The 26,519-nt window shown below is 43.0% G+C and overlaps 1 protein-coding gene across 3 annotated transcripts in view; it reads right to left on the bottom strand.

Annotated features, from left to right (window-relative positions):
- The window catches only part of galnt1 (UDP-N-acetyl-alpha-D-galactosamine:polypeptide N-acetylgalactosaminyltransferase 1), a 37,335-nt gene that overhangs the window by 3,490 nt on the left and 7,326 nt on the right, over positions 1–26,519 (bottom strand). Inside the window, exons 2-13 of one of the 3 annotated variants that reach the window (XM_019869254.1) lie at positions 15,234–15,336; positions 14,586–14,612; positions 9,700–9,852; positions 9,454–9,622; positions 6,821–6,987; positions 4,646–4,773; positions 4,462–4,541; positions 4,182–4,352; positions 1,943–2,060; positions 1,615–1,795; positions 242–381; positions 10–108 (exon numbers count right to left, since the gene is read on the bottom strand). In XM_019869254.1, the coding sequence (XP_019724813.1) occupies positions 10–108; positions 242–381; positions 1,615–1,795; positions 1,943–2,060; positions 4,182–4,352; positions 4,462–4,541; positions 4,646–4,773; positions 6,821–6,987; positions 9,454–9,622; positions 9,700–9,838 (1,392 nt within the window). In that variant the 5' untranslated portion in view covers positions 9,839–9,852; positions 14,586–14,612; positions 15,234–15,336. Of the gene's footprint in view, positions 1–9; positions 109–241; positions 382–1,614; positions 1,796–1,942; positions 2,061–4,181; positions 4,353–4,461; positions 4,542–4,645; positions 4,774–6,820; positions 6,988–9,453; positions 9,623–9,699; positions 9,853–14,585; positions 14,613–15,233; positions 15,337–15,414; positions 15,654–26,519 lie in introns of those variants that run through there. The other 2 variants (XM_019869253.1, XM_019869252.1) reach the window with 2 other exon arrangements.

Raw genomic sequence — 26,519 nt, 5'->3', positions numbered from 1 at the left:
AAATTTTACCTGGTTGCCACCCATGCCATGACAGTTGAAAATCCCAACCTTCTCGTTCTCTTTGCGGGCCATATTGTCCAGACATTGGTTGGTCTCCACATTTCGGATCTGTCGGGGGGGGGACACACACAATATAACCATTAATCATCACAAATACAGGTGGTTTTGTGACGATGTGTGTGTGTGTGTGTGTGTGTGTGTCGATGCCAAGCGCTATGTAGATAAAGATTTGAGTGTTTACCTCTCCCAGGGAGTAATAGTGGCGGGGAATCTGGGAGTCGGGATAGACGTTTTCCAAGTACCAACTGAAAGGTTTACATTGGAGCTTCTGTCTGAGAACTGTGCGAGACGTGATGTCACCGTAGTCCACTTTGGTCACACCTGAAGACACATTCGCCAACTCATTTAGTCAGGATGGTTGTGGTTGAATTGAGCACACCATGAATCCACCAGCAAATGATGGTAAAATTTGGTTTTGACTGGATTTCATCTCAGAGATGTGAATGTCGTGTGTCCTTACAGGTTGTGGGTGGTCGTGAAACAAACCACGGCTGGGATGCGGGTTCATCCACATCCCAGCAGGAAAACCAGTAATGCCACTTTGTCATAGCAGCAGGTCTTTTTATTTATTTCCATTCATGCTGTCTGTAAATCTTTTTTTTTTTTTCATCAAAAAGAAAAAAAGCAAATTACATGTTCCTGATCTAGCATAAGATGTCCCAAAAATGAAGCCCTCATGTTTAGGGGGCGAAGACATACAATTAGTGTTTCCATCTTGTCATGTACGTTTGTTCCTCAGTAGCCACAAGTTAGTCACAAGAAGAGGCAACCAAACGATTTATGTTGAGGAGAAAAAGGGAATAAATGTAACACATCCATCCATCCTAGCACAGCAGTACCCAAAAACTACCAAAGTACCTCGCTGCCCAAAACGATATTATGCCTCATTTTTAATTGTAGAACCTAAACATGTTTATTTTTGAAATGTGGGAGGATGCTGGTGTACCCCGAGGAAACCCACATTAGCACAGGGAGACCACGCCAAGCTCCACACCCAGAGACCAGATTCAAACAGCTCATCTCAGAAGCGTGCCAACCACGATTACACTGTGCCGTACTAAAATGAAACGGAATGCGATTATTGTAATCTATGCATCATGTTTGTCTTTGCATGGCCTTCATCGTTGCTTCAAATGACATCCAGCATGGTGCAGTAAAATCAAGATGGCACATTTGCGCAAATCTGCTACTTTTAGGAGAAGGAATTTTGCTTTTTGCCAATATCTCTCCGATGACAGTGTCCTTGTGTGTGTGTGTGTGTGTGTGTGTGTGCGCGTGTGTGTGCGTCTGTGCGCGCCCGCGCATGCATGCGTGTGCGTAAGTTAATTGCTGCTCCTTAGCGTGAAATTACTCCCTTCCCCAGTCCCACACTATTGGGCCATCCCAGCGATATCACACTGGATCCAGGTTTTAATGGATAGATTACGCCTGCTGCGCGCGCGCGCGCACGCACGCGCGCGCGCGCACACACACACACACACACACACACACACACACACACACACACACACACACACACACACACACACACACACACACACACCGAGTGCTCACCGGGGGAGATGATGTAGAAGAAGTTTTTAAATTCATCCATCCAGACTTCGGCCAAGCGTCTGTTGTTTTTGTTGATGATCTGTCCCGTTCCTCCAGGAAACGTGTAGGGCGTCGCCTTTCGGAACACGTGACCCACGTGCGAGCACGTGACGATCTCCAGGGTTCCGCCGCACTGCCAGATCTGTGACCAACACACACAGTGGAAGGTCACGAAGGGACAGGAGCATGCAGGTTACTCTCAACTTCTCAGCGGCCTCGGGAGCGTCGCGCGTGTGGTGCGAGTGGAAGAAGGCACTCGTGTCACAAAGCTGTGGGTGTGGCCACTCACTCTGAAAGAGATTTCCAGGTTCTCTCCACCCCAGATGTCCATGCCTGCGTCATAAGTGCCAATCTCCTGGAAATAATCTCTGTCGATAGAAAACAAGCCCCCTGCCATGGTGGGAGTTCTGGAAAACAACGCGAGTAGTTCATTTTCAATTGTTTTTTTTTTCAAGTGGCACATAAAGACACGCACACACACCAATGGTGTAGCGGTTCATTTGTTTCACAGCGTGGGTTCAGATCTCACTCAGTGAGGGTGCAAATGTGAGTGTAAATGGTTGTCTCGACATGACTGGCGACCAGTCCATGTCGTAATCTGCCTTTTGCACAAAAAAGCCCACCGAGATAAGTTTGAGCGTAACACGAGAACCTTTGCAGAGATAAGAGATCTAATAATAAGGAGAAGAAGACAAAGATCCCACAGCAGGGAAACTGACTGGCTCCAGAAGCAAGCCAAGATATAGAATAATATGAAAACAGCAAGTATTGTCAAAATAAAACACGTAAGAGGGGAAAAACATTTATAAATGGCATTAAGTTGAAAGGAATATGAACACAATTTAAGTCTGTAAAATGTATAGACCGATAATCCCCGCCCCCCCTTTCCACGTTGCTTTTCTCCTCTGTTGCCGCGACGGTCACGAGTGCATTTAAAAACGGTGCGACGACATCCCGCTTTCCACTTCCAAAAATAATTTCCTTTCTTGCAGCAGCGGCTTATTTTTCCCAGGTTCACTTAAACAAAAGACAGCGTCTTGTGGAAAAAAGAAAGAAAAAAAAACCACATTGGGGTGCTGCTGTTTAACTCAGAGTAGAAAATAAGTGGCTCGGGTGTAGCGGAACAAATAATACTGTTTTGCCCGAACGCATAATAGGCACAGATGAGAATCTAACAGCGAGCAAAACAAAGAGACTGGAGAAAATAAAGGTGTTTGCCAATAAAAATGCGTTCACATCGGGTGGTTTTTTTTTTTTTGTTTTTTGCCTGCAATCATAACCAAAGAAGATCAATGATGAAAAACAAACAATTGCTTTGCTATGTAACGATTTACATTGACCATTGACCATTGTTTTTTTTGTTTTTTTTTAAAGGGATGCTTGATGTAACAAACCCAAGTGTTGGTAAGTCACTTTGCAGTCGACCTTGCAAAGTCATTCAATTGTTGTGTGATTTACGCTACTGATCTAATTTGCCGCACGGGATGAATAAAGTGATCTACCGACTTAGCAATGAATGTAAAAACTACTACTGTATTTGCGACAAAACTTTATGTGCTGTAGTAAATTCCTAACACCATTTAAAACCTTTTAAAGATCTTTTTGAAGGTAATTAACGGCGCAGAAATGTTCAGGTCACTGCCATCATGACCAAAAGTCAAAAAGAGCATTTTGATTCGACAAGGCATCAATGTAAGTACATAAAGTTATTCACGTGGTAAAATATAATTTTCCAACTCGCGCTTCCATTTTATCTTTTTTGGCTAAATCCTTTTATGACTTTGTCATTTCGAAGTCTCTTTCCCGTTCCTGCCTCAGGACCAAAAGACTTAGCGGTAAATTAAAAGCTGCGAGAAGCCATAACAGCACTTGAGTCACCGTGGCTTCCCGCAGCAGTCGCTCTCCCAGTTCGACTCCCAAAACGCATACATCCAAAGGCCGAGCGATGTCGCTTAAGCGTGCAAAAGGCTCCTGCATGTGCCGATAATACCATTTGAGTTATAATCACTTTTTCATTATGCATTCGTGGCCTATAACAATTTCATTATACAGACTGTTATCATGTGAAAGCAGATTTTTTTTTTTTTTTGTTGTTGTTATGATCAGGACAGAAATTTCCAGTCGTGATAATGTAAAGCTACATTTTGTGAGGGAATCGGGGAAAAATAGGTTTGAAGAAAAAAAAAAAAAAGCGAAATGCGGCGACGTAATATGTTATATAAATCGTTACGTGATGCGTGTGACCTTGAGTAATGGAGTCAAGTCAGCATGGAAACGAGAGTAGGAGGAAAAGATGACAGGAAGGCTGAAATACAAAAAGAACCTTCAACTCAGGGTTGAAATTTCACGACTCACAAAGGGAAAAAAAAAAAAAGGTTCACTCTTTGTCTTTTCTCTCCCTCTTGTGATCATTGTATTAGCAATTAGCAGTGCCAAGCGAAACAGTAAAAAATGTGATGACCGAGACAGCACACAGGATGCAACTGCGCACAACATGTTGAACTAAAGCGGCGGGCGGTATCACCCACCTGACAGGAAGTGTGCGGTCTCCTTTGCGGCGGTCCATTTCTCTCTGGGGCACCGGGTACCAGCGGAAGTTGAGTTTCCAATTGAAGCCTCCGTACGTCATATCCGAACCCGCCATGTACTCGAAGGTGTCGTCGCTGATCACGTCGATGATGGGGCACACCACCGTTCTCCTAGTGCACGAGCAAACTAAGAATCATGAGCCGGCTAATTAAGGTGAGGGCGAGCCCCCTTGCACACGAGCTTGGTTAGTTTGCCGCTTGAGGGGCGCACAGGTCGTACTTGTCTTGTTTGATGCGAGCGAGCAGCGGCTCCAGCCAGCCTGTCGTACATTCGCAGTGAGCATCCAGAAAGGTTATCACCTACAGAAAAAAAAAAAAAAAAAAGATTTCCAGATTGTGTCAGCCATAGGCAGCGCAGTTCAACAGAGGTGCAGGTCGCTCACGTGCGCACAGAGTTGACTAACCTGCCCCGTAGAGATGGACGCTCCCTTGAGGCGAGCTCGAATGAGTCCAGACCTCTGATCCATCCTCACCACCCGCACGGGGACCTCCAACCTTCGGACATATTGCTCCAACGGTCGCTTTAGGAAATCTAACCCACACAAAAATGAAAGATGAGAGCACTCTCAGAGTTCATCTTGCAGGTTCTTAATCGCATTCTGTACAGAAAAGAAAAATATACTGCGGAACAAAACAAATGCATGCAGATTTAGATATGAGAGACTGACGGTGAGTACTTGAAAACAAAATGCTATTTTTGCTGACAAATGAAGCAGGCAAATTGCACATCAACTATGATATCCGTTGAGGATACTACTGCTCGAATACTGTAAACAGCCAACTTTGAGCCTTAAAAAAAAAAAAAAAAAGTTGTGTTTTGTTTTTATCCCAAAAGCACCACAAACAACACCATGAACATTCTTGTGTTCGGATTTGCACATCGGCATTTCAAAATCAATGTTTGAGGCTCCCGTGGATTTCCCAACGAAGCTCAAGTCACTCATGAACGATTACGCGTTTTGTCCTCTCCCCGCAGCTGCTTTCCCGGACAGTGGCTTGCATGAAAACGTTGAATCAAAAGGAGAACGAGACTTGTTCAAGAGAGAGACCAGGAACTAAAAAAAAAAAAAAAAAAAAAAAACAGTTCCTGGATCCGATGACGTTCAATATGAAGAAGATAAGATGTGGAAAAGCTCCATGGAACATTAATCACTGCGAGCTTTTTTCATGCTTCTTCATTGATTTGAAGCAGACAGCCTGTCCACTCACTCCCCATGTCTGGCTGCCTTCATTTGACACTAATAATACCAAGTGCGTATTTAAAAATTTTATCACAAAGTGCGATTATGCGTTAGAATATTGCATAGCATTACCATATTAAGATAAATACTGAGTCGGAAAAGACTGTGCTGTATTTTGGCAACACGAGAAATGATGTGCAAAGAGCCCTATGACCCTGTGCATGCGGTCGCACATTTAAATGGGATATTATTCAACAGAGCGAGAAGACCAATTGGATTTTCTATGACTTTTTTTTTTTTTAAACAACCTACTGGTGAAAGGAGACTTTCAATCTCTCCTCTTATTTCTACAACCGCTTCCAACAACAAAGCATCACATAGGAATGGCACGGGGTTGTTTATGATTGTATTTTCTGAATGTTTCGTTATTTATTCTGTAAAGTGCTTTGTTACAACTGCAGCTGTTGTGAGAGCGCTCGAGAAATAAAGTTGAGTTGAGGACATTATGTGATGTGTGTCACAAAAGTTCCACGACATAAAAGAAACATTTCAAACCCAAACTACGAGTTTTCCCCCCTCAGCGTGGGCCAGACGATCGTCTACAACACGTGTCAAACTCAAGGCCCGCCACATCATTTTAAGTGGCCCACGAAAGCAAATCAAAGATGGCAACTTCCACGATGCTTGCTAAAATCTGTACCAACATTTCTGATCTTCATAGGTAATAAATCAGTGACATATTGTCAGATTTTTCTTGTTACCAAACCCCTCATTACAGTTACTTCAACAATAATTGAATAAAACGTTGTTCTTGACTTCTTTATGTAGTTTCGGTCATAACTCCCCTCCAAGGGAAACGGTCATTATAATGTGGCCTGCGACAAAAATGAGTTTGACACCCCCGAGATACAAAGACTAGAGATACGTACAAAAAATAAAAACAAAAAATAAGCACAAAAAAGTAGGCTCACACCAATACACAAACATACGCGCAAACTACAGGGGTTGGATTACAGGATCCCCTTTTCCTCTTACGGCGCAGACAGATCAAACAGAACACATGTGCGGTTGTCTTAAAGCTGCAGACACCACAAACACCTTTGGCTCACACCTGACCTCGGGATGCAATGGGGCTGTGCTCATGCCTTGGCACAATAGTTGAGTGTAATCCCTGCAATTGACGAGTTAAAGACCTAATCCCAACTAGCAAACAGGGATTAACAGTATTGCACGGGGTGGAGTGGCGCGCAACACACCGGCGATGTTGACCAGCCGTCACAAACTTGATGAAAATCACACCATTTGACAAATAAAAATAAGGCTGAAATGAAAATAGACGCACAGGTGTGTGTGTGTGTGTGTGTGTGTGTGTGTGTGTGTGTGTGTGTGTGTGTGTACCTCGCTCACTGGCATCATCAACCAGAACAATCTCCTCCAGGAGTGTGTGGGGAGAGCGGTCGATGACAGAGTGGACGGTCCGCAGCAGCGTGCTCCATGCCTCGTTGTGAAAGACAATTACCACACTAGTTCGGGGCAGATTGTCAGGATATAGCTTGTTCTTGCAACTAGAGACAGAAGACACAACATGTATATTGAATCAATATGGGAAATGTGCGTGTCGCTAAAAGCTAAGAAAATCATCTGCAAAAAAGTGCAGGCTTTTTAGCCCAGGCTTTACGGATTAAACCTTTTATAATCGTCTTAGCAGGAAAAATGATTTTACTTTGTACGAATCTTGAGAAAGAAGATAGGAAAGAATAAAATGACTCAGAAGCAGCAGAGCCCCCCACCCCCTCCCCAAAGTTCACACATGATAATATTAGATCAGCAAGCATAATTTGGGCAAAATCGCCTTTCATTGGGTGACGCAGTCACAGAAAGAGACCTGGGCGGCCATACATCTGGCACACAATGTAGGTCAAAAACCAAATGGAGCCCACAACATGCACACACTCTGATATTAAAGGATAAGTCAGCACATTTTTGGAATCATTCTATAAATCCGGTGGAACGCTCAAAATCGGCAGTCTAACACTTCATTAGTCTCCGCAGCCATGACTTGCACCGCAGTCCAATGACATTTTAATATAATATAACAGTATTATTATTTTGGCCATTATTTTTCCTTATCTCAATACAGTTCATTTTAAATCAATTGATTTCTGTATTTAATACATTAAAAGAACCCTTTCATTTATTCTTTTATCCATTCAACTATCCATTTTCTGTGATGCGTATCCTTATTGTGGTTGCAAGAAATACAGATGTGTTTGCGATTTTGTGTGTGTGTGTGTGTGTGTGTGTGTGTGTGTGTGCGCGCGCGCGCGAGCGCATGTGTGTTTGTGTATGTGCAAAAAAGAAGCAAAGTGGAAGAGTGGCACAAATTCATTCAATGTCATCGTAGACTGTCCAAAGATTTCAGTTGGTATACAAATCATACAAGTGACATTGTGCGTCTCCCACCAAGGAGACATGTTTGGACACACATCACCGTGTCACCGTGTATTGATTTTGGTCATGGGTGCCATTTATGCTAATAGATGGGAGGTGGACCAGTATTTAGTCAAAGTAAAAAAAATGTGCATAAATAGTCACAGGTTGGACAAGGAGTGGAGGGCTTGGTCGACAGTGAAACATCACACAAATATTGACATGAAAATATGGCTGTCTCATAAAAAAAAATAAAATGAAATAAAAATGAAGCAGTCAGAATGTAAAAAAAGGTCAAACAGGTCATGGAAAACATTCACATGGGAGAGATCCACCCATTTGGTCGCACATGTGCTCCAACACACACTATTCTATTAAACACGCACGCGCGCACAGGACTGTAATGTCAAAATGGCCTATCCCCGCTCATTCCTTTCACTCTGAATGGCCCTGCTGACAAAAATGAAAAACTGCCAATGTCTTCACGCTCTGTAGTTTGAGCTAATGGTGACCTATGTAAAAATTCATTCATCGGTTTCCCTCAACCAGACACACACGCGCGCGCGTGCAGTGTCGATATTGACTTGGTCTTATCTCCTAATTGGAAAAGCAGATAGATGGTGAGGAGGCTGAGGGGAAAACCAAGCTACTAATCAACTCTTGTTCAAAGACTCAAACACATTTCACGGATCAATGTCTTCTTTCTATGTAGTCTCTTGAGTGTGTGTGCATGTGAGTGCCCTTGCCTGTCCGTCAATATTCCGACCAAAAGCCCTCATTATTTGTCCACTTGTGTTTCTGGAGTGTATAGAGACCACAAGTCAAATGCATTTGCACAAAACACCACCATCAAGGATCTACAGCACAGGTGTCAAAGTCAAGGCCCGGGGGCCAAATCTGGGCCGCCACATCATTTTATGTGGCCCGCGAAAGCAAATCAAGCATGTCAAGTTCCATGAAGCTAGATATTCATCAATTTGTTGTGCACTGTGTATGTCATATGTGGAGGGGATTAAACATTTATATGGTTTCCAAAAATTCATAACGGCCCTCCAAGGGAAACCGTAACTACAATGTGGCCCGCGACAAAAATGAGTTTGACACCCCCGATCTACAGTTACTACTATTATCAGACCAAATACGAACACAAGTACTTAAATTTTTGAGCACTTGCCTAAGTGTACTGACACTCGATAATGCGGTAATGGAAGGTTTTTCCATATGACTAACATGGTTCCCACTCAACCCGCCCTGGTGGGGAAACGTCAGACTAGTACAATGGTATCGGCGTCACAGTATCAGCAGTCAATACCGGTAGTGGTGCATCCCTAAATATAATAGGACATTACGTATAACAACGGGTATGTTCACATTTTGTGGTTGAACACTATTTTACAGCGTTTTAGAACTGCACTATATCATGCTGAGCACTGTTTGAACTTTACTTAGCAACATAAGTGGGGTAATATATTCGCCGATATGATGCGGGGTAGTTTTACACCACTGCATACTAAACCCACAAAACGGGTAGCCAAGTCATCAATGAGCAAATCTGACTTTAATTCTAAAGACGGCCAATCAGGAGCATGCAGGACGCTCACCCTTCGAGCCGGACGTCAGGTAATGAACGATTGAGCGCAATCATCTCAGAGGCCATGAGGTTGAACTGGTTGATCTTAAACATCTCCTTCATCTTCTCCTGGTTCTCCTTTGGGATCACCACAGGCTTCCCCCCCTCCCCGGGCCCGTCCCGCGGCCTCGCCAGGGGGTCTGGAGAAGAATGCAAAGAGTTGTTGAGCATGTTTGACGATTTCTCCGTGGGCAATGTGTTAGATGTGAATACTCACCGTCTCTACCGGGCAGTCCTCGCTCCTTCCTGTCGTCGCACTTGTTGCATTCGCTGAAGTAGAGCAGGATGAACATGTCCAGCATCACCCACACCAGAGAGGTGGCCAGGACCACTTTGCAGTAGGCGAACCTCCGCATCCTGGTAACGTCACCTGAGAGAAAGACCGAAAAACAGAAGCGGTTTACGACGGGGTGAATGTGGGAGCCCAATGAAGCAGTCACTTATCGCTTTATGTATTTTTCTGCTCGTTCCCCTCAACTGGCAAGCCCTCCTGCAGTTCATCTTCTCAGCATCACTGTCTGTCCTTCTGTCGGTCTGCCCGAGTTGCCGTTTACAAGCGGGCTGGTTCGTCCCATTTCGAAAGACTATGAAAGTGATGTGGGGCATTGTTACATTATTAAAAACATACCACACAATAACTGAGAGGAAGTTTGTTTCCGCTAACTGAGCTTTAGATGGAACAATATTTTAACTGCTGCAAAACGATGGCTGCGTATTTTCCAGGGAACAGTCAATGTAAGGCGATGTGGTCATTTGGACCATCCTCCCTCAAAAGTGGGATTGTTGCACAGTTTGGGTGAGCCCAAAATGACGACACCTTTAGTCATATGTTAAAGCAACGCTACTTAAATTCCTCATAATACGAGCAAGATCGCGCCAGAGGAGAAGTTGCCTTGAAGAGTTCCAAGTGAGGCTTTACTTCTGGGAAGAATCTGACAACATGGTGTAAAGCATGTGAAACTAAAAAGCTCCAGGTGACGTTGCATGTCGAATCCGACCAAACACTCGCGCAGTGTAGATTTGACAGACCGCGTCGTGGCCCGCAGCTGCTCTGCATGTAACAGGAAGCGAGCTACTGCACCGAAGCCCTCTGTGAATTCACCTTTATTTGATCACCGACTGTTTTCGACATTCCTTGTTAAATGTTTTGTCCTTTTGATTGCTGGCGTGCATTTTGGGATTTTTGCAGCGCATGCGGGCCTGAAGGAAGGGTTAGGAATATGCTCTGTGAGGGAGGAGATCTCCATCAGAGTTCCTAAATAACCTGGTGTGTATAAGCCAATTTGCCATTTGTACATGCAACACGGAAAATCCCTGTGCGCTCAAGCACCATCACATGCGTACACACACACACACACAACATAAACACTCTCAAAGCGGCGCGAGAGAAGCTGTGACAGTAATTGCTTTTCTTTGGCAGGCAGCGACAGACAGACAGAGCCACATTAAAATTCCTCTGCTCTCCTTTCCGCCTCTCTTGCAGCACCATCTCCTCCGCTCGAACTGACTCACTGCCTCAGTCATCCCTCAGGTTACAGCAGCACGAGCAGAAGGAAGAAAATTAATTTGGCCATGGCGATTTCTCCCTCGTCGCTGGAAGACAAAAAGGTGTTTGTGCACAACTAACCTGGCTGCAGCCTCGCTTACTTAAGCTCGGGAGGATGTAGAACTGCAGAGCAGCGTTTCTAAATTCCACCTGATAGGATTGCAGTGCCACAAAGTGCCATGCAAAGCAGAATGATAGAGTGAAGATCTGCTTGTTCTCCCGCCAGGGCCAAAGACTGGATTGTGAGTGCGGCGGTTCTACAAGGGCTCGGGGGAGGAGCTTTCTGTGCGTACGTGCGTTTGTACGTACGTGCATGCATTCGGAGATGCGTGTACCGCGAGAAACGAGAAGCTCGAAATATGACACATAAGCTGACATGGTGTCATAAAGTCGTTTTGTGTGTGTCAGACTGGGCGAGTGGCTACACTGCAAGTATGACACCAACCAGTCGCCATCAGATCATCAAAAGGATACACTTGATTTGAATGACGTGCCATCATACTAGTAGCATAAAAAACAAACAAACAACCCCCCCGCCCCCGAAAAAAACCCACATCAATATTATCATTTATTACAGAGAGTTTCTGGGAAAATATATGGTTCAGGTCGAGGTGAGTTGAAGGCCATCAGATGTAGATTGGAAATAGCTGCGAATGACAAGATAATAAGAATGACCGACAGCTTATTGAATGTTACGATGTTCAAAAGTCATAACCAACCCACGACACAGAGCAACCAGCAAGTTACCTCTCTTGTGGAATTGTGCTCCAAATAAAAAACTTTATGATGACCAGCTTGTTAATTTGATTATTTACCAGTCATCATTGCTTCAAAAGACAACCAGCAATTATTTGACAAAACCGAGAAATCTGCCTCGTTTAATGGGATGCGGTCAAAAATATGGGTGCATTTAACTTTTGTGTTAGTGCATCAAAGAAAAAAAATTGCACAAAGTTAGTCTCGAGCCCTGTAAAATGTACCAAAGCGCGTCAGTTGCTATACCAATTGGGGCGGTGGTAAAGGGAAACAAACTGAGCCAAACGGTACCGGTTGTTCGGGAATAGGATTCAGTGAGTTATCTATGTGGCTGTGTTGCATTTGTAATTGTGTGTCAGTTTAGTTTATGCTGGTCCCATCCTAGGCTCTTTGATGCCTAATTTAAAAAGCCAGCCTTTCTGTGATATTAAGCACACAGGTCTGCGCTCTACCTTCCTTCTCCATTAACATGTCATCATCACTCTATCCGTCTTTTACATCCCCATCCCGGGCATCTGCATTTATCTCTCAGCCGCCTCACACGTTTTCGAGAGCGGTTGCCATCGTTACGTTGTGTACAATTTCCCCTTTGCGCCCTCCCCTGTCTCTTCCAATCCACTCCTCTTCTCTGCAGACTTAAGCCTGCTTCAGATGTTGCACAAGGAGAGGATCCAGAGCGTTAGTTTCTTCGTAATTATATGACTGCGAGGGAGGAAGCGCCCTTCAGTAGATGCAATATTCATATCCTGTAAGTAAATGAAATGAAGAAACGGAGACGGAAAGACGGTGTTTGTATGTGTGAGCTCCAATGAAAGGGGTGCACTGTGATGTTATAAATGACTGACTGTAGAATGGTGATGCGCTGAAAATGAACAAAACGGAGCAAAGTTCAGTCAACATGCTATCCCCAGGTCATGCGGGAGCCATGAACTCAACAGTTTCCAGTACAACACTGATGGAAATGTTGAGTGAACTGTCGTAGCGCCTCAACTAGAGCAGAACAAGGCGCAGGCTAATTTTAAGGAAGTCAAACAGAAGAAAATGGCCCATAGGTTCACATTCAACCATAGTGGCGGAGTAACACAGACAGAAAGGGCAAAGGGGCTGGGGTCACCTCATAACTAGGCCACGGACTTAACAGCCAAACAAGTGGCAGGCCAAAAAGGAAGCAAAGGAAAAAGAAGGAAAGGAAGCCAAGGACCAGAAGATTTATGTTTGGACAATGTATGGCTTAATGTTTATCATCACTGCCCAACAATCTCATAAGTGCACTTAATGATGAATTTGACTTGAGATTCTCTGTGTACTCCACATAAAAAGAAGGTCAAGCATTTTGTTATAACTGTATATCGGTGAAGTGAGTGCTGCTGTTGTGTAGGTTATGAAGAATCGAAAAATTTAGTCAATACATGTACATCAAATCAAAAGTTTTAAGGAATTTGTTTGCCGAAGACTGGGAGGCAGTGCCGGGCGAGTTTTGCCACAATTTGTGACCGGATTGTGGATGCTTGGGCTAATATGTCGTCTGCTTGCATTGTTGTTCGAGCTTTCGCAAAAAGCCGGCAGCATTTCTGAGGAGCCGCACGGCAAAGAGATTGACTCTGGAAATGACGCGAGGGAACGCGGCGTGTTTGAGGGAGAACTTCCCCAGTTGTTCATTTTGGATACAGAAGATGAGGACCTTGATGGATTTGTGGATGATGATTGATCAAAAGAAAACAAAAAAATAATAATGTAAGTACATTTTTAAATATCTCAATCAAGTATAACACGATAGTATAAAAACACACGCGAGCGTGCATGCATGCTACTGTATTTTTTTTCAGCTAGCGTACGTTTTACCATGCACAGAGTGAATCTCGTGTATGTGTGAAATAGAGAAATAGCACCCCGTAACTGACACTCTTAATACGGTGCGCCATATGGTCGTGAAAAGACGGTGACTTGAGAGTACAGTATTTAACTTCACTTAACTCTATAAGACATGTTACTAACAATGTGAACCCGATGCACTTTTGCTTGAAATTTAAGACAAATAAACATGAAAGTTTAAGATTTCAGTTATACTGAAATTGTGGAAAAGCATTTACAGTAATCCCTCGTTTATCGCGGTTAATGGGGACCAAAACCACCCGCGATAAACGAAAATCCGCGAAGTAGCGACCCCCCGCCCCCTCCATATAGGTACATGTAGATAATATTTATAAGGCCAAATTTAATGGTATACATGCATGTAGAAGTAAATTTTGAAGTAATTAACATGACTTAATGCTGTATATTAATAGATTTAAACATGTATACGTGAGGTTATTTTATGAATAACAAAATACAGTAAACATACACGTAGTGCTGTATATGTTGCTCTATGTGACTCGCTGTTGTTTTGCTGACTTTCGCTGCTTCTCGCGGATCTTTTGCGAACTTAAAAAAAAAAAAAAAACATTTTAATGAATATGTTTGAAAAAATCCGCGATGCACTGAAGCTGCGATAAACGAGCCGCAAAATAGCGAGGGATCACTGTACTGCAGAAAACTTCAAAACTTACATTTAAGACATGACGATGACACTGGAATCTCGCTGCACTTTTTGTTTGCCTTTTAAAACAAAGCTATCTATTCTCTGTCTAAAATTACTTTGTCAAACAAACTTCAACATGTTATGAATTTGAAACGGTTAATCTTGACAAACATGCTTAACGACATTTCAACAAAGTCAGATGGAATTGTTGCTTTTTAATTGTGACACCAGTGTTTTCCCATTTACTGCACAATAGTATTGTGTCCAAATTATCATTATCTACCTTGACTTCTTTTAATCGGTATTGGCCCTGAAAAAAAAAAAAAAAAAAAATGCCAACAAAAGGTTACGTACTAAAAGGTATTATTCAAATGTATCCACACCAAAGATAATGAGAGTCAGACAGAAAAAGAAAACAATGAAGGAAAGTGCCCACAAAAGCGAAAAACCAGCTCAAATTGATTAGCAATTTAAAGCTCCGCATGGGCACAAAGTGGAATTAAATACTCTCATCACTTAGACGTTCCCAGCCAAAGTCAATACAGATTACTGACACAGGGCTACACACACCCCGGGCTGTACTGTTCTTCCTGGAATGCATAACACCGCGATAGTGTGATTGCTCCTCTATCTTCCCGTCATTATTAAAAGAGAAAAATGATAAGTATGGTCACAAATCACACCAGGAGCCACATCATGCGCTAACAGGTGTAAAGTCACTCATCAATACACATCCAAATGAAGTCAAAACATGAGCAAAGGGGGATGTTTGAAGCAGCATTTTTTTTGGCAGTGTGTCAACTGTTCTTTGCCGGCTTTGCCACGCTGCCAGGCACTGCCTGCAGGATTTACCTTGTAAATGGCTCGGTTATCAAAGGTGCAATCGACCGGTTGGGCACCCCCTGCTGTAAACTCTCCCATTAACTCATACCTGTCCAGGGGGCCTCTGGTCAGATGCAAAGGGGCTCCACCAGTAAAGAAGGCAGGGCGTCAGAGATCCCACTTCCTCCTTTTCGCGTCACTCCAACATGCTCCTGGAGGAAACCAGACAGAAACGGACCAGATGTAACATTGTAGCTGCAAAGAAAACGATGAAAGGAACTGAGTCTTACTTCATTTTACATATGCGAGTCACACAACAAGGATTGCGAAGAGTGGTAAGTGAAAAGTGTCTGCAAGAGGAACAATAATGACATTGTCTTGAAAATGGGTTTTGCCTATTGAGTGTTTCCAGTCCAAGAACTGAATGAACTTGTCCAACAGGTTTGGGGCAACAAAGAGAAATAAGGCTCTGAATGCTGACTGTCCAATTTAGGTTCATAGGATGAGGCTCAGTCATTTGGTGAGATACACAAATCACACTAAGTTACAAAAAAAAAAAAAAAAAAAAAAAAAGAAATGCAAATCAAAACTGTAATAACGTGTGAGGATCTTCAGAAATAACTCCCCGTCCTTATCAGTCCAGATGTATTAAAATGCACTGTGCAAGGCCTGGAAAGAGACCAAAGCGCTCCATTTTCACCTCTGGGGACGCAAAGCCACAAAACATACACAGGAAGACCAGGGTGAAAATGCCGTACTCGACAACCTGAAACAGATTTCCTGGTTGTGCTTTCAGAATACTCAGATCACTCACCTCTTCAACTGCCGGTGTTGCAACCCATATTTGCAGTTAACCGACACTTCCCTTATCAGTGGAAATGTATCATCATTCGACGAATGGAAAGTGGACCTTGAAACGTCTGCAACCATCAATCATTAACAACTTGTGTTCATTTCTACATTGTCAGAAATCAATCAGCCGTCGTCCTTGTAAGCAGACCCTAAGGTCACACATAACCACAGACTCTGAGTGTCTTGATGCATGATGAAAAGCGATGCAGATGGCGCAACAGAGAGATTGACAACTCGGTGCTGCTCATTTCACTGGATTTAACGTCTATTTTTGAAAAATCCAGAGAGACCGTAGATGACAGTGACTGTGACTCAGTGTGGGCATCATCATGCATGTGTGCGCGCGCTCAATCTAGTTCTTGGCCTACTTTAAAGCCAAGTCATCACTCTGGCCTACCGGGGCTTTAGATTGCCGGCCTGTATGTTGTACCACAAGAAGCATGATATCATAAATCTCTTCCTGCCAGCTGCATTAGTGGGCTGTGCTGCAGTGCTGGTGTGTTTCAGAAAGCCACCAAAGCTGTCTCTCTGTCTGTCTGTCTCGTCCCCTCCTAACTGAATCACAATTGCACATCATCTTCCTCACGCTTGTTCCATTGCTATTTTGATTTTCTCTTCCACGCTTTAGGCCTCCACAAAGCAGGATATACATTTCTGTCAACCATGTGCAAATTTGAAGCACGACAAGCAAGTACCTCTATAAATATCCATCAGACACATGCTGCAGATCAAACCACAGTGCAGCTTTATCACTGCCTTCAGATTAAAAAAAAAGAAAGTCAGATCTGTCAGTCCAATGCTGCAATAGTGTGCGATAAGCAGGAAAATAACAAAGAGTGAGTCACACGATGAGGATAAGCTCAAACGCTGTAAACACGATAAAACAATAATGCAAAAAACATAATGGCAGAGCAGAGGGTGTCCTCCAGTGTAATGAGACCTAAGCAGCCCATCTGTCTTAAACTGGCTGCCAAGCAGGCCGAAGCATCTGGGACTGGGAGGAAAAAAACTCATTTCGGTAACTGAACTAACCTGATAAACATTTCGCTGAACTGACTTGTGCAGGTAAAATGTTTAGATTCCATCACTTATAGCAGAGGTCCCCAACCACCGGGCCGCGGACCGGTGCCGGTCCGTGAGTTATTTGTTACCAGGCCGCACAGAAAGAATAAATAACTTACATTACTTCCGTTTTATTCATTTCAAAATCTGAAAGATGTTTTATTTTGAAAAAATTATCAGATTCTCTGTTACATCTGTCTACAGTATGTCACTCTTGACGCAGGTCAGGCGCGCTTCTCGGTCACATGATAGGTTACCGCAAAACATGAAACCCAGGAGCTAGTGAAATGAGTAAAAAACAAACGTCTTTGGAAAGTTTCTTTGGGAAGGGGAAAAAGTCCAGCCAGGAGAAAAAAAAGAAGGCTACATTTAATAGACAATATCAGGAGTCCTACTTAAAATACGATTCAATGGGAGATTCCCACGCACCCAGCCCACTCTGCATAATATGCGGCGATGGTGAGCCGTATTTTTCATGCACTTTGTATTTGCGGTGTATCTTATTTTGAAGGCACGTTTAAACATTATCAGAGCGACCAGGAGGTGTTGCGGCCAAATAGGACGTTCCTCGTGTCATGATTTGTGTTTATTATTATGTTTAGAAAATACCACAGTATCATACAGGTCATATCATTATTGTGTTGTATTTATCCACCACACCTTAAAGACCGGTCCCTGAAGATATTGTCTGACATTAAACCGATCTGTGGGGCAAAAAATGTTGCGGACCGCGGACTTACAGTGTCTGCGTGAAAGCCAAGGATGGAGGTGAGCTTGCGGGGCCTCATCCTGCCATCTCTGTGCCAACAGAACAACAAACTCTTCACCCACGAGTCTTCTATTCAGTCAGTGTCGACATAATTTCTTAATCTCAAAGGCCAATGGCTGAGGCAGGCTGACAAACTGTACAAGTGACGAAAAGAAAGAACGCCTGTCTTTAAAGACACGTCGACATTTAAACAAGAAAATCTATGTGGGGACCGTGATCACTCGGTAGCCCGCTAGGACCACATAAGTAGCCCACGGCCCTGTTCTAAAAAGAGTTCACCAGTGATGGGACATTGTGATTTTCGAAGAATGTTGTCGACGTGATCATTTGTAAACACCAGCAGAGTTTTAAAAATGAAGCGTTGCGTGTTGATATTTATCCGTTTCCGAATTATTCTGAGAAATCATTAACAACATCAACGTCTCCACATAAATGAATATCATTAATAATAACCTAGTGTATAATAATACGTTTGGTATTCCGGACAAATTTGTTATTCTCACAAGTGTGTATCAAACTGGTAGCCCTTCCCTACCCAAAAAGTCGCTCAGTTACAAGAGGGTGGTGACTCCTTGTCTATCGGGCAGTATGAGTCGAGCTAGCAAACTGTGACAGTGGCTCATATTAGTGATGACCCAACAGCCACAGCCAAGCATTGAAATGCACAAAAGCTTTAAAATATATACAAATCAAATCAAATATAATACTCTACGTGGCTGCTACTTTGGATTTTGTCTATCTTAGGGGATTCTGTCCTTTGGGACCCTTTCCAGACGGAGAAACGACCAATTTTGACCGAACTGAAGGATGGAAATGGGCCTCGGGAACTTGTCCTAGTTTGCCAACACCCTGATGTGCGTACGCGTGGTTTGTGTCTGGGTGTCTCCAAGTGTTATATGATTCTGTGTGTAACATACGCTGTAACAGAGGGAGACATCACATGTCATGTTTGTATTCACAACAACAAAGTGTCATGTGGCCGTGTGCTTCTGCCTCCTTACGGGCCTCCGCATTCAAGTTGTCGCTTCACTGACGTGTGAAAGGAGGACCAGGGTAGGCCGCCAGCAGCAGATGAACTCTCTATAACACCTACTCTATGCAAAAAAAACAGAGTGGTGAAGGGTAAAAAAAATATATCTATGTATATAAATTACAACAACCATATTACAGGCAAGTGTAAGTGGAACTTGACAGTTCTGGAGGAAGCCCGGGCAGCAAAAAACAGGAATTCGAGGAAAAGTGCAAGGGGAAAATAGGCAATGTGACGGTCCATCCTGCTTTGAGGTGCCACTTTGTCTCACTGTTGCTGTATGAAAAGGGCCACGACCTGTTGTGATTCTCTGAAGGGGACGTGCATTGGAAAGTGGGGGAGATGTCATTTGCTGGACATATTGTATGTGCTCGCATAGGGGAGGCGAGGAGAGGAAGAGGAACAAACAGTGACCAAGGCAGACCCAAAATGACAGCCGCAGGGAAGGAGTTACGGAGAAAAGGATAACCGTTTCCTGTTGACGCAGGGTAGAAAATACAGGACAAAGAGCAGCAGGCCACTAGACCACTTCTGACTCTGTGCTCTGACTTCTCGGACTCCGCAGATTTGGCCCAATGCCAAAGCTTTATCCATGTTACTCTCTCACCCTTGCCAAAGGAGGAAAGACTGTATTTGGTTTTGTATGCCTCACTCTTCTGGATGGAACGCACAAAATTAATTGGTTGTATGTCGGGATAGGCGTAATAATGGATCCAGTGATCAACATGAATTATGCCGATTGTGTGCAATTGATTGTTCATCAATTCTGAAGTGCAGCAACTGAGGCAAAACGGCGAGCACCGTGTGGTTGCCACCAGCAGAGGCGATGATGACTCCGTCTCTATTACGTTGTGGTACACAGAAGAACAACGCCTGTGAGCTAAATTCACATTCAGCTGTACATGCATTTTTCTGCTGAACACATTTGCATTAAAGTCAATTCACAGCAGTCAGAAAATGTTCACAAGATTGCAAGGATCCACTGATCAATGGTCTACAAATCATGCCCCGATACGGCCAACGTGCACTGATGGGTCATAATTACACACAATAGATTCATATCTCACTTTTATATTTTTGGACAGGTCACTGCAGTATTTAGCTTTTTTTCCCCCCCTCAAAAACATAGCGCAAGAATATACTGTAATTGCTATTATTGCCACATCGATCCAAGATCGCAAATTTTAGCAGTCTACAATATAGATGGACCACAACGGTCACCTCTAGTGCCAGTGCTGTTGTTACGGTTCACTCAAAATGTATTCATGCTATTATTTCTCCTCTGCTGTTGCTGTTGTGTTAATAGGATCAAGAGTTTCCACTGCCCCAAGCTGTGAGCTCAACGCTCCCGGCAACATTTCCAATTCAGGACAGAGTTTGTGATTCAAAGTAACAGTTCATGCAATTCAGTGCAATGGAAGTTATTTTTATCTGTATAAGCAGCAGCGACACAAATGAACTTCAACTTTTCCTTTTCCAGCTTGTCCATAACAAAAACTTGAAACATGCATCGTAAAAAAAAATTCCAAGTCTGCAAAGCGCCGTCAACACACAATTAATGAAAATGACGTGCAACGAAATATTTAGTTCCTATCATTGCAATTTTTAGCGTTGGTTTCAATTTGTGGGTGCATCGCAGAGGTTATGCTCATTGCTTGAAATGACAAATGTTGCCACAAGCATGTTACATCATCCATCACAGTGAATCCCTCCAAGTCACATGATGATGAACTTGTTTGGCATCCGGTTAAGATGCGCAAAGCGAGCCGTGCTTGTCTGGAGACAGCTTGTGAGAGAAGAAGCAGAAGGGATGAAGATTTCTGCTTCTGTTTTGGTAATCAGCATCAGAGCCTATGAAGCAACGCAAGATAACAGGATGGAAATATTCCCCGAGACGAAAGTGTGACGCAAAACAGCGAAACTGATGTTATGGTTGCTGCCCTCTAAGATGGCAGGAAAGTCAGATAAACAACTTATTTTTTTAACCTCTCGCTTTATACAGAGTGCTAAATTTAACGCACCACTTGGGCCGGTCTCAGTGAACAGATGTGTTTCATATTTACTTCAGATGAATCGTATGCAGCACTGTAACTTGAAAACAAGAACTTTTTAAAAGCAGGAGGGAATAAAACAAAGTTTAAAATTCTCAAATCTTTTTAAATACTGTAGAACTTCGAAAGACAAACAATCTATTCCCAGGATCTTCATCGAGGGCCATATTTTTTTTTTTAATGGGCCTGACTTGCACTCTTTCGAGGTACGTCGATTCTCCCATTCTGACATGTGACACATCCGCCATGCGTAACTTGGAAATTTGAGTGCAACCACCTCAGAGGCGTGACTAGGTGATGTCGAAGGCTAGCCCTAATTTCCGGATTGTGAAGTTTTCGAGACACGTTACTTCAACAAAGATTCATTTGGAAAATACGGCACACTTTAAATGCGAAATTAATTTGTGTCATGGTTTTGGAACTCACACCTCACCGGTGACGTGAGCGTGGCTCATCTGACAGGCTCCTTTGAAGGAAAGTGTTTTTGCATTTTGTATTTAAACCAAAACAATTAAAGATATGAAACAAATTTAATTGGAATACTGCGCTCGTGACTAAACGTAAGCGAGGGTTGATCACTCACTCTCCGCTGGTGACAACAATGTATTTGGTAGTTGAAGTTACACATGAATTGATTGAGAGACTAGCATCTTTGAATGTTGGGGAGGAGCCAAGAATCGCATGGGTTACTAGTGGGAGTTGCGTATGTACATGTACTTCCAGTGCAGGTTTTTGAAATCAGAAGTTCTATAAGCCACTTATTTTTAAGGGAAGTATTGTGATGATCTTGAAACAATTTGGGATCATAGTTTGTGGTCTAAGCATGACTTCAACTGTTCACATACTGTAGGCAATTATAAACAACTTCAGGATGTGCATCGCAACTGTTCACTCTTGAGCGGTCCATACCCCCTGGAAACAGCGGAGACTTACAGCATTCGTAAAATATATTTCGCCACCAGAATGTAGCTGTCTAAAAAATACACCCTTTGTAAAAATAATACTGGGATTTTAATCCAGATGAATGATTACGTCACAACTATAAGACAAAAAAAAGTAATCGAGTTGCGGCAGGTTGATGAACAATCAAAGTATTTATACTCCAATGCTGTAATGTATTGGTGGAAAAGTCTCCATTGCAAAAGCAGTCGGGCATAGACACCTGTAAGAAAACCACACTGAAAATATCCTGAGGGAAGGCAATCTGAGATGCGAGCAGTCGAGCGCCGCAGACCCCATTTAATAAAAATTGCTGGTTGGAGTGTGCTGAGTCACTACAGCGTTGTGTAATATTAACTTCAAAGGCCCTCCAAAAGCCACTTGTGTTCTTTCAGGGGACACAATTTTTTTTATCTCATCACATCTTATTCAGGAATGTTACAATATCGGTCTGTCCATGGCAGTCAGCATGGTTATGTAACCTAAACTGTCTGCATTGATGCCCGCTTACACCGCTGGGCCAGTTCAAGCGATCTGATCTATGTGACTGTACTTGAACAAAAAAATCTGACACTCAATAGGCTATTAGCAGTTGCAAAATGCAGAATCAATCACAGACCAAATACAGTCCATAAATATACGCATGCAAGTTCCCTTTCATAGCAGCACATCTTCAATATTCCATTCAAGCAGTTCAGTCATGAGGTCAATATCACCCCGACACACACACCACATGACCACTGTTAAACTTAACAATATGGCTTCTAAATCACCAATAACCAAACTCATACTAATTCAATGAAAGCACATGAGTCCCACTATGAAGCAGTGGCATGACTTTCTACAAATGGCAACCATTTTTGTACCATGCAACATTTCATTTTAGGAGTTCCTGATGAAATGTGGCTTACTGCACATGTAAAGTATTCACAACTTTAGTCCTTAGGGGTTCAGCAGAAGTCAATACAAAAACTGTAAGCCCCATTTTTATGTCCAGCGCAAGACTAGCGCAAAGCGCAGTGTCACTGTGTGGATAGGTGAAGTTTTCTTTATTGTAGTAAATATTGTAGATGGCCTCAGTCAGAAAGGGGCATTTGCGCCACCGTGGGAGTGAACACAGCCGACTTCCCGGCCAATGGAAGCAACTCTTCTCATTCCCTTAAAGTTCAGCACAGGAGTGGCACACCATCTATTTTTGTTCTATGAACACAATAATTTTGTGTCACTAGATCATTTTGTGCACTGATAAAATGTGGACCTCTGTTTTAAATTAGGCAACAAGTTTCTTTTTTCAATTTTGAAGGGTTTCGGTGAATACAAGTATGAAACTTGAAGGGTTCAGTACCACCAACAAAGTTGAGAACCACTACTAGAGGAAACGCGGTGGTGACTGCTATAACAAAGCAATGACCGCATTTGAAACTTTGCAGGGTTTGATGACTCAGTACACACACACACACACACACACACACACACACACACACACACACACACACACACACACAAAAAAAAAAAAAACAATGCCACTGCTGTTCAGTAAGCCATCAGCTTCGAGTAACAGTTGATACGGCTATCAGTGTGACTGGACCACAACCGGCCCACTCAAGCAAGAGTCCTTCGTCTCACACTCGGGGAAGCTGCCTGTTTGCAGATAAGAGCCACAGATGAATACAAGCCCATGTGGGCCCAACAGGGAGAGTTGAATTTTGGACAAGGAGAGCGTGGCTTAAAAGCACACAGCTGCCACAGCGGGGGAGGCTTTCCTCTGCTCTCATCCACTCCCCGTCTTGCTTTCCTTTATGTGAGAATCCTGCTGACATCTACTGTTTAAAGCAAGGGCAAATGGAACCGATTAAAGATACAAAAAGACACACGAGGATCTAAACAGCCTCACAAGTGCACCTTGGAGGACAGTGGTTATACAATGGAAAGTATTTGTTTGGGTTTACAAAGCCTAATTAGAATCACCCTGGGAGAGGTAAACAAAGGGGATATACTTGCTCCTTGCGCAGCAAATTAAAAAGTGTTTTAGCTGCATGAGGTCGCACATTTAGATAGGGTTTTTTTCCTGTGAAATTATTTCACAAAAAATGCTGAAAAAGCAGCAAGGTAGGTAGCTTTGAAGGCGACCACGATCTATTCCAGCGGGCATTCTGCTATGATTTATGAAAGTATTGGAAATGTCTCATAAAAAGTGCAGACACAAAAACAGTGTGTTTCCAATAATAAACTCAGCTCGGATTACCTCTCTTTTGAATGACAGTGGATCGATGAATGCACCTTTTTTGTTTTCCATTTAGTTCAACTGTGGAAAGTGAGTGAAAGCCTGTGATAAAATTTGGACAAGACGGCACAAAGGTGAAAGTGGGCAGACTGTTTCAAAGCCGTCAACCAGCTACGACCGGGATTGTTTTTCAGGTTGAAAGTGAGAGTTGAGAGCCAAATCTCAATAAATCCTCTCTGGGCTTTTTGAGATTTAGCTTCTGTGCAGATAAGCAGCAGAGTGCCTCTGTGTTTGTTAAGTGTTGCCACACTGAAAGAAGAACTCCTACTGCTCCCGACAAGTGAGTTTCAATACAGCCCCGGGCGGCACTCCTGCCACTGCCCTTGACCTTGGCCCTGGCTTGACAAACTGGAGCTCTGCCCCTAAACAGTTAACGTTGGCTCGAAAGCACACTGCAGCTGTCCCGTAACTCAATCAATCAAAGCCCGGTGCATATATAAAATCAAATCCACATTCATGCTCTGGTCAATGTTTTTCTTTAAACAATTTTGTTATTAATTGATGGGATCGTGCTCGCGATTTGCAATCTGCATCGGCCACATCCATATTTCCCTCCTTAAATGCATGAAAACAACATCGGCAAGGAGTTTTGCAGTTGCGAGAGATCTATCCATCAATCCATCCATCCATTTTCTGATCAGCTTATCCTCACAAGGGTAGTGGGGCATGCTGGAGCCACACTTGTACATTGCGGACAAGTCTGGTTATTTCCAGTGTTGTAACAGGGTGAGGCCATAAAGCATTATCCTGAGGCAAGCTGCAATAAATTCTGAGATTTATGTGAGAGCTTTGGTTGGAAGACACTCTGTTTCCTAAATTGTGCCCAAGATCAATAGATGCAAATCAGAGGAAATAAAGACTGCAGAGGCTTAAATAAAGCAGCGTCAACACCAAATTTGTAGCAAAAACCACAAAGTAACGGTGAGGATGAATTAAAATCAATTACAGAGCTTAATTTGACAAAGTACAAATCAATTTTCTTTTTGATCTAATTTAAATCGTATTAAAATATTATAAATAAAACTTAATATGGATTGAATTCAGAGATAAAATAAGTGAGTAGAAATATATGGCGCATGGGATTTTCTTGCGCATATCCAATATGTAATTTTCTTGGCCTTAACACCATGATAATAATACAGTTTCAAGTTATTACATTCAGTCAAACCACAATTCCTGCCGTGCCTGTGGGCGGGTTAGACAAAAAGTGGTTGGAAATGGGCGTGTCAAAGAAATAAATCACGACCTGTGCCAATGTGAGCTATTTCAAAGGGCACACAACCGTTCAAGGTAAACGGAGACATCTGTGTGAAAGTATGCATCACACAGCAGTTTCTCCCAGAGTCAGCAGAAAGTGGATCTATTCTACATACTGGACTATGACGGTGGGTTAAAAGGGTGCTGATGGAAACTGCCACAGGGTTTCCACTCTTCCACTTGCGTTTTATTTATGGTCCTTTTAAGGACTTTTGAGGGCTAATTTAGCCATTTTTAAGGACTTTTTCTTAATTCAACAGGGGATTCACTGAACAGAAAGCCACATATCACTGAGCTGGTGTTCAAATCATTGCTGCCAAAGGAAGGGCACGTTTATTTTTAGGGGGAATAAGCTAACCCTTTATTTGACATTCTGAAATGACCCGAAGTGATCACGTGATCATCATCGGAACTGATCAAAGACGGCGGGAAAAGCAGAGCGGGAACCAGGAAGGCAGGTAGCCCGGCAGCGGGGTTTGAGGGGAAGGCCGCCCAGGCGCATTTTCCGACAAAACTATTCATTGGAAGGGTGGGGAAAATGACATACACAACTGAAATGAACACCACGGGTTAATTTTTAAGGATTTTTAGTGATTTTAGAAGCTTTCCCTGAAAATTAAGGACAGTTAAGAACATAATTTTACAATTTCTTTTTTTATGGATTTTTATTAACTTTAAGGACCCGTGGGAACCCTGCGCCATTTTACTGTGCTATCTCAGGAATGAAACAGATGCTGTGAGCAACATACAGATGCGCTTGAACGGTCCACGAAGCAGGAAACTGGATGTGACTGGAAAGGGTTATTGGGTGTGACCTCGCGAGGCAGCTGTTGTCCGTATTAGTTCCCACTCTTCAAATGTTCCATGTGCTGCCTGCAGCGTCATACTCTGTAATGCGTAGTCCTCTGAATGAAGTCATGAGGAGAAAAAAAAAAAATCAACGTGTCGCTCATCTGATGACATCTTGGAGCAAACGATTCGCACATGAAATGCCCAAACAATTGGGCTGTGCATGAATCCGTGATTTCTTGAAAAGTGTGCTGCCTTCAAATAGGAGAACCGGAATTGTTTGCGCGTGTAGTGGAATATTTAGCTGGCTAATGAGCATTAAATTCAACTGTTAATCAGTTTGTCAATAATGCGCAGCTAGG

This window comes from Hippocampus comes, unplaced genomic scaffold (assembly GCF_001891065.2).
Source record: "Hippocampus comes isolate QL1 unplaced genomic scaffold, H_comes_QL1_v1.1 scaffold372, whole genome shotgun sequence".
Taxonomy (NCBI): Eukaryota; Metazoa; Chordata; class Actinopteri; order Syngnathiformes; family Syngnathidae; genus Hippocampus; species Hippocampus comes.
The sequence above is the reverse complement of the archived record's forward strand: the minus strand, read 5'-3'. Positions and strand labels throughout refer to the sequence as shown.